The sequence below is a fragment of the Symphalangus syndactylus genome, chromosome 22 (genome assembly GCF_028878055.3).
Source record: "Symphalangus syndactylus isolate Jambi chromosome 22, NHGRI_mSymSyn1-v2.1_pri, whole genome shotgun sequence".
Taxonomy (NCBI): Eukaryota; Metazoa; Chordata; class Mammalia; order Primates; family Hylobatidae; genus Symphalangus; species Symphalangus syndactylus.
Genome location: NC_072444.2, coordinates 14,107,592 through 14,120,658, shown reverse-complemented (window position 1 = coordinate 14,120,658; position 13,067 = coordinate 14,107,592). Strand labels below are relative to the sequence as shown.

General features: G+C 52.4%; 1 protein-coding gene across 5 annotated transcripts in view; it reads right to left on the bottom strand.

Annotated features, from left to right (window-relative positions):
* Positions 1-298: 298 nt before the first annotated feature.
* ASAP3 (ArfGAP with SH3 domain, ankyrin repeat and PH domain 3) overlaps positions 299-13,067 on the bottom strand; it is a 56,883-nt gene continuing 44,114 nt past the window's right edge. For 2 of the 5 annotated variants that reach the window (XM_055261837.2, XM_055261833.2), the window contains exons 10-25: positions 12,800-12,909; positions 10,855-10,924; positions 10,441-10,528; positions 9,119-9,167; positions 8,825-9,015; positions 8,606-8,739; positions 8,255-8,349; positions 7,537-7,714; positions 6,215-6,300; positions 5,936-6,051; positions 5,311-5,378; positions 5,047-5,217; positions 4,765-4,960; positions 3,391-3,613; positions 2,728-2,818; positions 299-1,661 (exon numbers count right to left, since the gene is read on the bottom strand). In XM_055261837.2, the coding sequence (XP_055117812.1) occupies positions 1,587-1,661; positions 2,728-2,818; positions 3,391-3,613; positions 4,765-4,960; positions 5,047-5,217; positions 5,311-5,378; positions 5,936-6,051; positions 6,215-6,300; positions 7,537-7,714; positions 8,255-8,349; positions 8,606-8,739; positions 8,825-9,015; positions 9,119-9,167; positions 10,441-10,528; positions 10,855-10,924; positions 12,800-12,909 (1,941 nt within the window). In that variant the 3' untranslated portion in view covers positions 299-1,586. Of the gene's footprint in view, positions 1,662-2,727; positions 2,819-3,390; positions 3,614-4,764; positions 4,961-5,046; positions 5,218-5,310; positions 5,379-5,935; positions 6,052-6,214; positions 6,301-7,536; positions 7,715-8,254; positions 8,350-8,605; positions 8,740-8,824; positions 9,016-9,118; positions 9,168-10,440; positions 10,529-10,854; positions 10,925-12,799; positions 12,916-13,067 lie in introns of all 5 variants that reach the window. The other 3 variants (XM_055261836.2, XM_055261835.2, XM_055261834.2) reach the window with 2 other exon arrangements.

Sequence of the window (13,067 nt, the reverse complement as noted above, 5' to 3'; positions counted from 1 at the left end):
CACTATTAACATTTTGGACTGAATAATGCATTGCTATGGAGGGTTGACCTGTGCACCACAGGATGTTTAGTAGCATCCCTGACCTTCATCCACTAAATGCCACTAGCACCCTCCAGTTGGGAACAGTCAAAACTGTTTTCTGCTTTATCAAAAGTTCCCTGGGGCAAAACACTGTGGTTGCAAACCACTATTCTACATCAGGCCATCTCCCTTGCCAGGTCCAGAGAAAGAATTTCAAGCCCCAAGATTCTGTTCCCCTCCCTGTTGCTCTTCAGATCACATAAATGAAACCACTGGAAACTGACCCCCTAGTCCTTTATTAAAGAGTGAAATAACAAGTCTGAGATGAATGAAACCAGACACTGGGGGCTCAAAGGACAACCCTGTTCCTGCGGGAACCACAGACCAGTCAGGTCTCCGGGGAGACAGCACAGCCTCCCCAGCCAGGCAGCTGTGTTGGCCATTGGTGCTCTCTAGTCTCCCCTGCTTGGCTTCGCCCATTTCTGCCAGGGCCCAGCACCCAGCAACTGGCAAGTTGAGATGTTAGTGGTTGATGATGGCTTAGTTGTATCTGCTTTCTCACTGGGGCTGAGCAATGATAGAATTTCTAGTGCTGGGAAGCAGAACCCTTAAGTCTCTGCCCTCCCAATTCTATTACTCTCCCTTCTTTCTTTGCCTCTCCATTCCCTCAGACTAAAAGCCTCCTGAGTTGACCAAGAGAAAGAGAAGAGAAGTGGGCATCCATCAACCCAGACCATTCCTTTCCTTCCTGCTAAATCAAGGACACAGGCAAATGTGGGGGCATCTGACACTACTATTCGGCTGGGGAATACAGGAGAGTCCCTAGGGAAGGCTGTGCTGTCCCTCAAAAGGAGTGACATTCAGAATATTTTTATTTAACAGCCAGTACAGCATGCATGTTGACCAGCCAGAATGGATGTGATCTGTAGACAACTGTAATGGTCATCCAGGTATAAACCAGCTGAGTCCAGAGCCATTACCTGGAATCTGACCCTGCCTATTCCCAAGCCCAACCCTTAAGACCAGCTTTCCACCAAAGGACCACCCTGCAGGGCCCTTGTCTTACTCGTGTGGTATCTGAAGTGCCTAACACAGGTCCAGACATAGAGGTGGAATTTAGTGAAGGAATATTAGACTAATAAACGGCTGGCTGAGAAGACAGTCCCTACTTGGCAGGGTCCCTGATCTGGAAGTCAGTGATGGAGGGCTCTCCTTCCCTTGTGAAGCCCCCAGACTGATGGGGGAAATAGAGTCTCGATCTGATGAGGGACTGAGAGTTCTGCAGCTGAAGCCAGCTCAGGAGCACTCAGATCCAGCCACAGGGCTCCCAGGCCCCTAGCGGGTAATGAGATAGGAAAGAACTGCCATCAGCCCTAACAAGGAAAGGCCATGTGTCCTTGGTAGAGGTATGGCCCGTGGCAGGAAACAGGCCAGCCACAGAGGCACAAGGGACAGAAAGAGTGAGATCCAACAGAACAAACGTCTCAGCTCCCCAGTTTTGTGAGCTCAAGTCCCAGCTCTGAACGTTGGGGCCCGGCATGAGGCATGTGGGGGCCAGCAAGGAGCTACTCTTGCAAAAGTTGCACAGAACTTGCTGGGAGACTCCCAGTCCTTGAGCCATCTCCTTCACTGATGCCAACCTGCAGAAAGAAGGATGAAACTGACATTTTCAAAGCACCTGTAACGTACCAGGTGTTCATCTCACTCAGTTTCACATCTGTCCTATTGTAGATAGATTAAATTATTCTCATTTTACAGACAAAGAAACTAAGGCTTGACGAAGTGAAGCCACTTGTCCAAAGTCTCCTTACTCTAAAGCCCAAGCTCTTGCTATCATACACACCACAATCACAGGCATCAATTAAATGCCATCTGATGGATACTTGGTTTTCAGGGCAATAGTGGAACCAGGATATGGACATAGATTTGTGTCTGGTGACTAACTCTGGTGGACTAAAGATGATGATTCCCCAGACAGAACCAGCTTTTGCCCCTGCCATCCTGACTCCCAACACAACCAATGCCATTCTGAGGAATTCCCAGAGGAACAAGGGACAGAAGAGGCTTCCTTCCCAACACAACTGGCTCTGATCTGTGCCCACTCCTAGGTTCAACAAATATATGCCATTGTTGGAGACTTGGTGATTCAGCAGGGAGAAGCTGGATTAAGGATGACAGCTCTTGCCCTGTCCCTCTCACATCCCTCTATGCCCGGGATCTGAAAGTCTCTGTGGATTCCAGGAGACTCATGAACAAGGGGAGAGTTAGGTAAACAAGGGCTGGTCCACGGCCACCTAATCCTGCCTCTTCTGCAGGGAAGTGATGCCTTCTCTGAGCTACTGGCCTGCCTAACACAACTTTCCTCATCCTCCCCTGGGGAGAAGCCAGAGCTTGGACCTCATCGTTGCTGCCACCCCTCAAGGCCTGGGCTCTCCTCAGCTTCACCCAGCCTTGGGCTGGAGCAGGGAAAGAGGAGCACCAGGACAGGGACTGGCCAAATTGCAGCCGCCTGGGCACCAGGACAGGAACTGGCCAAACCACGACCACCTGGGCACCAGGACAGGGACTGGCCAAACTGTGGCTGCCTGGGCCCATTTGTACCCCAACCATGGGGAGGTCTCCCACCCCAATACGCCTACTCTTGACTAACTCTGTCTCCCAGGCACCCTGCCACCGCCCCTCAAACCATGGTCCCAGAGTTCCTACCGGCATGTTCCTTCTGGGCAGAGGCTGCCTGGCTGAGGGACCATCTTCAGGGCTCCGTGCCCCCCGCCGATATGAGCGAGTGCTCTCGGAGCTGGAAGGCAGGGAAAGGCCAACGTGACCCTCATGTCCAGAGAGCACCTCAGAGTGGGGAGAAAGGGCTCAGGAACAGAGCCAGTCTGGGGGCTTAGGATGGGTGGGTAGAGTCCACAAGGCCCCCAGGCCAGGCCCATCACAGGCCCAAGAAGGCTGGAACTGACCTCCAGAAGACTCTGTGGATATCTGCAGGTCTAATTCTCCCCAAACTCCAGACTGAATGGGTTTGTATGGAAGGGAGAAGATCCTGGGTTGGAGGTGGGGACAGAGTGAAGACCGCACTGAGAGCCTCTAGAATAAGCCACACAGGGGGCTAAGCCTCCTTTACTCCAACGTCAGCAGGCAGGATCCCTGGCTCCTCCTCAGCTATCCATGCAGGATTTGGGAGCAAGTGTGTGAAGGGGGAAGGGGTCCCAGGGTTCAGTGTTTCTGCACAATAAGTGATAGGCTCAGAGATGGAGTGTGACCCAGTCAGTCTTCAGGCAGGTACTATTTAGAGGTGTGGAAATCAATGGGTGCTCAAAGAAGTCAGGGGATTTGCCCTGATTGCACAGCTGGGCCCTCACCAACCTGAACCTGACGGGGAGGTACATCTCCGAAGGGGTGGTCCCAGATGTCAGGCTGGGTCTGGAGGTGCCTGGGGGCTCTCGGAGGCCCTCTTCAGAGTTGGGTGGGGCTTGGCTGGGACCCCCAGGTTCCAAGGGGCTCATGAGGCTGGAGGAGGAGGCTGGACTGCCCAGGCTTTCAGGGGTCTCAGGGGCCTCTGAACTCAGGCTGGAAACTTCAGAACGATCTGGAATCAGGAATGATAAAGCTTTCCTTTATCACTTGCTCTGTGCTCAACCTCAAAGCAGTCTCTGGCCTCTAGGATCTTTTTTTTTTTTTTTTTTTTGAGACAGAGTCTCACTCTGTCACCCAGGCTGGAGTGCAATGGTGCAATCTCGGCTCACTGCAACCTCTGCCTCCCAGGTTCAAGAGATTCTCCTGCCTCAGACTCCAGAGTAGCTGGGATTATAGGTGCATGCCACCATGCCTGGCTAATTTTTGCATTTTTAGTAGAGATGGGGTTTCACCATGTTGGCTAGGCTGGTCTCAAAATCCCTACCTGGGGTGATCCGCCTGCCTCGGCCTCCCAAAGTGCAGGGATTACAGGCATGAGCCACTGCGTCCGGCCTAGGATCTCTTCTGGTTCTCTGCCAATAGTCCATTCCCCATCTACCTGTCCAGTGTTCTCCTTCAACTGATGAAGCCTTTGTTCGCGGTGGCCAGGGCCATGCTGACTCACTTTTTCGCTTGTGCTCATACCCTGTTCCAGTTTGGATTCCCTTGCTCATTCCTCAGGTTCACTCAGATGCTATCCTCACCAGGAAGCCTTCCTAAACCAACCCCCAATCCCAGCAGGACATGCTCCCTCCCCAACAGCCCCAACCTCCCAGAACAAGTCTGTTCCTTCATTCGACAAATAGTTCTTGAGAACAGCCAGGCTCTGAGCTAGGCGCTGGACAAATAGTATTCAATGAAACATTCAAAGTCCTTGTCCTTTTGGGATTTACATTCTATATCACAATGTGCCTTGTATTATAATGAATTGCATTCCAGTTTTTATCTCCCCTACTAGACTGTGTCTTGGTAGCCCTCAAAGGACTCAGGATGAAGGATATGCTCAATAAACTCTTTTCTCTCTTGTTAAGTGGAGCATTGAGGAATTTGGAATAAGATGGGCTGAGATTTGAATCCTACATCAGAGACTTACTAGCTGTGGGATCTTAAGCATGTGACTTAACACCTCGGTTCTTTTATCTGTAAGGAGAAGATGAGAACCCCTCCCTGGGAGGTCATCGTAAGGATGCTACGGACTAACATATGCACTCAGCTCAGTGCCCCAGCATATACAGGCCCTCTGTGAATGGCATGGTGAGCATTTATCTGGGCATCCAACTGTACCTCCACTGGCACGTCTTGCACACTCTTGGACCAAAGTCCGAGAAGAGTTTTTGACTGGCAAGGGCGGGGGACAGTCCTCACTGTCGCCCTGAGGGGTGGCTGCTCCCAGGCTGGCGACAGTCTCATAGGTCTTGTTGCTGATGTCCAGCCTGCCACTGGCCCAGTGAGCCTGGGCTGGGAGCTTCAGCAAGCAGCGCTGCCAAGAGCCAAAGAGTGAGGATGAGGACTGGTTCCTCTGGTGTAGCCCTGTCCCCCCGCCTCACCGCCCTCGCCAACACACACCAGGCCCAATCTGGCTCTTTCCTTCTGCCATCCAGAGGCCTGAGGGACAGGGCTGGGACCCACCTTCTCTTCCTCATCCTCCTCACTGTCAGAGCCAGGCTCTGTGGAAATTACCCAGGAGTAGTCCACATGTAGAGGGAAGGCAAGGGTTCCCGCCTGGGCCTGCTCCAGCTGCCAAAAACAAAGGCTTGGTGGTTCAGAGGGTTGGGGGCTCAGCAGGGAGAGAGAAAGGGTCAGGGGCCCCTTGCCTCCCCAAGTCCTCACCAGCTCCTCACACTCCTTGTGGTGCTTCTTCCTGGCTATGTCCAGAGCTGTCTCGCCTGCTTCATTTACTGTAGCGGGGAAAGTCAGGGGTCATGGTCATGGTCATGGTCAAAGATATATTACAGCTTAGATGGGCCTCTGGAATCAGAATGTCTGGGTTTGAATCCTGGCTCTGCCATTTTCTGGCTATGTGACCATAGGCAAATTATATAACCTTTTGGGACAAAATTGTTTATGAAATGAGTATAATACTTGGAACTACCTGATGAAGTGGTTATAAGGATTCGATTAATTAACACACATAAAGCACTTGCCCCATTGCCAGGCATATGTTAAACAATACATATTAGCTATTATAATCATTATCATTCAGATCTAGCTAATATTTATTTGCCTAAGTACTCCCGGAAATATTATTTTCTTTTCTCTTTAGCAGTCCTGCTAGGTCAGTGGTATTATTCCCATTTTACAGATGAGGAAGCCGAAATTCAGGAGATGAATGACAAACCCCTAAGATCACAGAAGTGGTCAGAAGCAAGCCAGGATTACAGCCCGAGACCATCGGAAGTCCACACAAGGGGTAGTCAGGAATAGGAGTCTGACGGAGGAGGTATTCAAGCCCCACCTGTGCCAACCAAAGCTCTCCCCTTCAGCAGCAGCTTGAGGCAGTCGGGCTGGTTGTAGAGTGCTGCATAGTGCAGAGCCGTGTTCCCATCAGCAGCCTTGGCATCCAGGTGACCACTGGGGAGAGGAGGGTTCAGGGAGAAAGGAAGGGGAACAGATCAATGAGGGGATCAAAGTCAGGGGAAAAAGTGGGAGGGGAAAGGAGGGAAGAGAATGGGAGAAGAGGAAGGAAAGGAGCAGGAGTGTCAGCAGCCAGACAGACAGGCAGGGAGGCTCTCACCCGTTCTGGATGATGAAATCCACCAGAGGCAGGGAGGCCTGGTTGGCGACTTTGACAGCCAAGTGCAGGGCGAGCTCTTCAGGTGCCTGAAAACACATCTACACCTCTGAGTTTCCCCCCAGTGCACCTGCCTCCAACCCAGTATTTCCCTCTTGAACTCTTGCTACCCCTTTATCCCCCCATAGGAAGCTGCCAGAACCCTGGAGAGATAAGACTGCAAGGGCACAGCCTCATGTCTGGGAGGAAGGTGAAGGGCCATTCTCTCATTTTTCCCTTTCACGGCTCTTCCTCCTTTGCCCCCAACAAGTGTTTCCCAAACTTCTTTCTCGGCTCTGGGCTCCTCTCCCTGATCGCACTTCCCCACCAAGACCTCAGCAACCTCACATTTTCAACTATCACACATGTGCTGGCTGTTCCAAATTCTCACCTCACCTAAGTGCTGCATTGCCCATTGGATAGCCCACCAAGATATCAGACAGACACTTCAAAGATACCCGTTTTTAGTTTTTCTGAGACAGGGTCTCGCTTTGTCACCCAAGCTGGAGGGCAGTGGTGCAATCACAGCTCTCTGTAGCCTCAACCTCCTGGGCTCAAGCCACCCTCCCACCTCAGCCTTCTGAGTAGCTGGGACCACAGGTGTGTGCCACCATACCCAGCTAATTTTAGTTGTTGTTGTTGTAGAGATGGGGGTTTCCTTATTTTGCCCAAGCTGATTCTGAACTCCTGGGCTCAAGTGATCCTTTCACTTTGGCCTCCCAAAGTGTTGGGATTACAGGCGTGAGCCACTGCACCCAGCCAACATCCAATTTTTGATGTCCAATCAGTCAGCAACTCCTGTTGATTTACTTTTTCAAATGTCTCTGACATCCTCTCTCCGTGCTCATGCGTTTGTTCTTGGAATAGCCAAAGCAATGTGGCCTTCCTGGCTCTAAACTGACCTGCCCTTACATTTCAGGGCTATTTAGGTGAAAGAAAAAGATATTAACATTTATTGCATACCCATTGTACACTAAGCCCTTTATATACATGACTTCTCACTTCATCACCGTGGGTGCTATTATTAACCCCTTTTATAGATGAGGAAATGAGACTCAGAGAAGTAACCTGCCCTAGATCACACAGCTAGGAAAAAACAGAGCCAAGATTCCCACCCAGGTCTGCTTGACTGAAGCTGTGCGCTTTCCCACTTACCACTCTGATGGGTGAGATTTGAGCAGATGTCGGGGGCGGGGGGCGGAGGGGAGTAACAGCTGGTCCTGGAGAAGAACTGGGGAATATGTGAGACAGGTGGGTTATAAGTGGCCCTTGGAGGGGGTTCTCACCTGTGCATCAGGCCCTGGCAGTGGCTGTCCAAAGTCCTGCCCATTGGCAAAGGCCTCCAGTACCGACAGGAGGTCCCTGTTGCAAATGGCTGTCCAGAGTCTCTGAGGCTCAGGTGTGCACCGGCGTGCAAACCTATGCTCCACATACTTGGCCATGATGTAGTCCCTGCGGGTGCCCCTACCAAAGATAACCATAGGATCTCAGAGAATGGACTGTGTCTGCCCAGCTGATCCCTGGGGCCCTCCCACAGCAGATACAGCTCTCCTTTTCTCCAGAACCATGTCCTGAAGATGTCCAGATCTGAGGCTCCCCTCTCCCCAGGCTTTTTTTTTTTTTTTTAGACACAGTCTCACTCTATCGCCCAGGCTGGAGTGCAGTGGCACAATCTTGTTTCACTACAACCTCTGCCTCCAGGGTTCAAGCAATTCTCATGCCTCAGCCTCCTGAGTAGCTGGAACTACAGGTGTGTGCCACCACGCCCAGCTAATTCTTGTATTTTGAGTACAGGCGGGGTTTTATCATGTTAGCCCGGCTGGTCTTGAACTCCTGACCTCAAGTGATCCGCCCGCCTTGGCCTCCCAAAGTGCTGGGATTACAGGCGTGAGCCACTGCGCCCAGCCTCCCCAGACTTCTGATCCAAGACCTTTCTGAGACCCTGGACACTGCGGAGACAGAATCCCCTAGGCAGGGTGCCCCTCTCTCTGAGAATCCCCTTACATGTCACTCTCAGCTGAGGGTTTAGGGCCGCCGTGTGAGGGTAGCTGGGCCTCCATGACCTCATTGAAGCTCGTGTTTCCCACGTTCAAGGCCAGCTGGAGTCGTAGGAAAATAGGAGTGGGGCGTAATAAGACCGAGCGGTTAAGCCTGCACAGGGTGGAGCTCCGAGCCCCCAGAGTCCCGCCCCTCGGCCGCCCTCCCGGTTCAGGCCCCGCCCCTGACCACCCGCTACCTGGCTTGTCCCAGCCCACCTCTGCCAGGTCCCACCCACAATCTGCAAGCCCCGCCCCCGGATGAAACCACACCCCTAACTCCGCGTCTGGCCCCTTCCAGGCCCCGCCCCGCCCTCACCAACAACTCGGAGGGGCCCAGCAGGTCCAAGGTGAGTGACTGCATGCGCGAGAAGCGCACGCCCAGTTCGCGGTGGACGCCCGAGCACTGGATGCAGGTGAGCACGCCCAGGTTGGTGCTGAGCCACGTGGGGTCTGCAGAGGAAAGCAGCTGGAGCCTGGAGGTGCAGCCCCTCCCCTCCACTTAAGCCTCCCTCCTGCCCCAGCACCAGGGACCTACCTGCAGCCCCGCAGTCGCAGCACTGGCTATTCCCAGGCCTGCTCTTCACCTCCGCGATGAGCAGCTTTGTGAGGTCATGGGGCTCCCCGTCATGCCCGGCGGCCCCCCAGGACCCCGGGCCACCGCTGGGCTCCCCGAGGAAGGCGCTGCTCAGGGCCTCGTCCTTGCTGTTCTGCAGCACTGACACCCACCTGCGGAGATTGAACGGGGTGGGATGGGGATGTCGGGTGGGAAGAGATAGGGCCGCTGGCCCCCACCCACAAGGCTGGCCGGGCTGGCCGAGGGGGCACTCACGCCTCACACTCGTGCTCGTCCTCCGCCTGGAAGTGGTACGTCCGGTTGTCTGTCAGGAGAGAAGGGGGCTTCTGACCCACAGAAATGCTGCTGGCCTTCCCGGAGCCCAGGGAGCCCCCACCAAAGCCGCTGGGGCCACATGGAGATGTGTCCCTGACAAGTCGGACTCTCAAGCTAGGAGTGGGGAGGGAGCAGAATGACAGTGGCCAGCAGCAGGGGCAGTTTCTCAGAAGTGGCCTCTGAAGTAGGATCCCAACAAAGCTCCCTCTGCGTGAAACCCTGGTTCCAGGCTCAGACGAGGTCTCAAAGGGCTTGGAACCCCAGAGAACCCAGCTCAGAGGCAGGGCATCCTCTGAACCAACTGTCACCACCCCACTGGGCCCTTCCTGGTCTCCTCCTGGGCGACCAGGCCTCCTGTCTGGTCTCCCTGCTTCCCATTTCCCCTTTCCCCTAGCCTGTACCAGCTCCCAACTGTTGTGCCCAAGGCTCTGCTCTAATTACACCACTGCCCTGCCCCAAGATCTCCCATGGCTCCCTATTGCCATGAAATAAGGTCCAAACTTTATGAGGGATTTCCAGGCCTCATCTCTCACTCTGCTACATGAACCCTCTACTCTGGCCAAACTGGCCAGACCCACTCTCCTGCTTCCATGCCTTTCATCATGCTAATCCTGTCACCTCAAAAGCCCCCACCCCACAAACTCTTCATTCTACATGTCCTTCAAGGCTAAACTCAAATACTGTCTCCTCCAGGAGCCCTTCCTGATTCCCCACAGCAGTGCAGGCCTTCCTGCTCCCTCATCTTCTACGGGGCTGTATCTATACCCATCTTCTGGACAGCCCCCTCATCTTACAGTCCTGGGTACCCACCCCACACCCCTGCCAGAGAGCTTCCTGAGGACAAGATCTAGGTCTTTCTCAGCCTGTGTCTGCTCTCACATAAAGCCTGCACCAAAGGCTCCGAAGAACGAAAAGTAGAAAATGTAAAGAAACAATAATTTCATCTCCTTCAAGTCTGGGTATTTGGGAAAAACAGGTAAAATTTAAAAAAAAGAAATAATTTCAAAACCCAGATGACCCAAATCCACTCAAATATGCTCTATATAAATAGTCACATTTATTATGGAAAGTGGGTGCATTTTGACGTTTAATGTGATGTGGGTGTCCCGGACCTAAGGATTCTTATGTCTGCAGTAGCAGCAATTCAATACCATGTGTGGAACTGGACACAGACCCCTCACTGAAGCCCGCCGGGAGCTGACGGGTGTCTTAGAGAAGCCCTGAGCAGCTGCGGGTGGGGGAGAAGCACAGGGAACACTCACGGGTCACCAGGTCGAAGCACTTTTTCTCCTCAGGGTTTGGCCTCACTTGGCATGTCAGCAGGGTCAGCTTCACTGGGGGCCGGTTTATCTGTGGGAATTTAGGGGTGGAGGATGTATGTGTTACCTCTGGCCCTCCACACTCTTTAGGCCTCCATTTCCCACTCTGTTAAATGGGCATAATCACCCTATTCCATTTGTGTTTCTCCTCACCCAGCAGCACCTCAAGGATGTGGTGTGTAGACTAAGACTAGATTGGGGCCTTCAGGTCCCATCTGTCCCCCCACACGGGTCTCCAGCTCCCTGGACCTAGGTTTGGGGGCCAGTCTTGGAGGGAGGGCTTGACATTATTTGCTCAGAACACCAGAAGAATAGGGTCCATCGTGCCCTGAGACTCCCACCACCTCTAGGCCTCACCGTGCTGTGTGAGATGGTCAGGCAGCCATACTTGACTCCACACTTCCTTTTCTGCCAGACTCTTCGAATTCTAAGGCCCAGAGGGATAGAAGGACAGTGACCCAAGGCTCACACCTAGTTCCCTGGTGTCAGAGAACAGAGATTTGCCCCCACCTGTATGATCTCGAGCCACATCCCTTTACCTCTTTCTTCTCCTAACCCTACACCCCCACCTGCCGACCCCCGACTCTCTGGGGCTCCCTTCTGATGGAGGAGACACATTTCTGCTCTTAGGAAGATGCCAGTCTGATGGAGAAACACAGCCTCACTCCCTGGGAATCCTTATTCTAAGGGGATGATGTGACTTTGGTCCTCTGAGAGCTTCCAGTCTGATGGGGGAGACACAGCTTATATCATTAGGGAGCTCCTATTCTGAGAGGCACAGGCTCTTGACAACAACAAATAAATTACGGTTCAACTAAGCAAGATCAATATTAATATCCCCAAAATAAAATTAGCAAGTCCATGATCCAAAACTACGTAACACTTCTCCTGTAACAGGTAAATATTCATCGGTTTCTTCTTCAAAGTTATTCTTCTCTGATTAAACTGATTGGTAGGTAGAAACATGAATATATCCCACAAGGGCCTTTGCATTTCACAGCAGTTTTGTTTTTTGTTTGTTTTTTTTGTTGTTGTTTTGTTTTGTTTTGAGACAGGATCTTTCTCTGTCGTCCAGGCTGGAATACAGTGGCACGATCTCAGCTCATTGCAATCCCTGCCTCCCAGGTTCAAGCAATTCTCATGCCTCAGCCTCCCAAGCAGCTGGGACTACAGGTTCACACCACCATACCCGGCTAATTTTTTGTATTTTTAGTAAAGATGGGGTTTCACTATGTTGGCTGGGCTGGTCTTGAACTCCTGGCCTCAAGTAATCTGCCTGCCTCAGCCTCCCGAAGTGCTGGGATTACAGGTGTGAGCCACTGCACCTGGCCCACAGACTGATTTTTTTTTTACACTAGGGAGCAAGGCACAGCCAATACTTTCATTTCTAGGCATATTCAGTATATTGTAGAGGTTAAGAATTAGGGCATAGGCTGGGCGTGGTGGCTCATGCCTGTAATCCCAGCACTTTGGGAGGCTGAGGCGGGCAGATCACAAGGTCAGAAGATCGAGACCATCCTGGCTAACATGGTGAAACCCCATCTCTACTAAAAATACAAAAAATTAGCTGGGCGTAGTGGCGGGCACCTGTAGTCCCAGCTACTCAGGAGGCTGAGGCAGGAGAATCGCTTGAACCCAGGAGGCGGAGGTTGCAGTGAGCTGAGATCACGTCACTGCACTCCAGCCTGGGTGATGGAGACTCCATCTCAAAAAAAAAAAAAAAAAAAAAAAAAGAATGAGGGCATACTAAGTGTTGCAATAAGTGTTAGCTACTGCTGGCCGGGCGCGATGGCTCATGCCTGTAATCCCAGCACTTTGGGAGGCCAAGGCGGGCGGATCACAAGGTCAGGAGATCGAGACCATCCTGGCTAACACAGTGAACCCCGTCTCTATTAAAAATACAAAAAAAATTAGCCGAGTGTCATGGCGGGTGCCTGTAGTTCCAGCTACTCGGCAGGCTGAGGCAGGAGAATGGCATGAACCCAGGAGGCGGAGCTTGCAGTGAGCGGAGATCGCACCACTGCACTCCAGCCTGGGCGACAGAGCGAGACTCTATCTCAAAAAAAAAAAAGTGTTAGCTACTGCTATTCTTCTTCTTTAACTTAAAATAACCAGTCACCTTTAGCAGAAGTTCACATGCCCAGGTGTCCTGGACAACCCAGGAATTGAGGATTTTACATTGCAACCCTCAGTGTCTACACAAATGATTAGAACAGTTCCTTTGGGCAGCTTCCCCAACCCTGTCATTTACTTGCTTTGCAGTGTGACATTGGGCAAATTATGTAAGCTCTGAATCACTTACCCGTCACTTTTCTTGTATAGAAAGCCCACTTTCTCCGTCCCAAACTGCTTGTTGCCTTGGTGCTGGTGGATGCTGTAGCCACATCCTGAGTTCTTCCGGCTCAGGTGTTCCTGTCCCTCAGACATGCAAAGGAGACCTCAGGGCATCTCTGGGAAGAGCCCCATTCTGCAGGGGCTCACTCAGGGAGACTTCTCCAGGGGACCCTGTGGGTCTTCCTTCTCTCTCTCCCTCTATGGTGGGCCTTGGGGGAGGGCATTCCTTTTGGGAT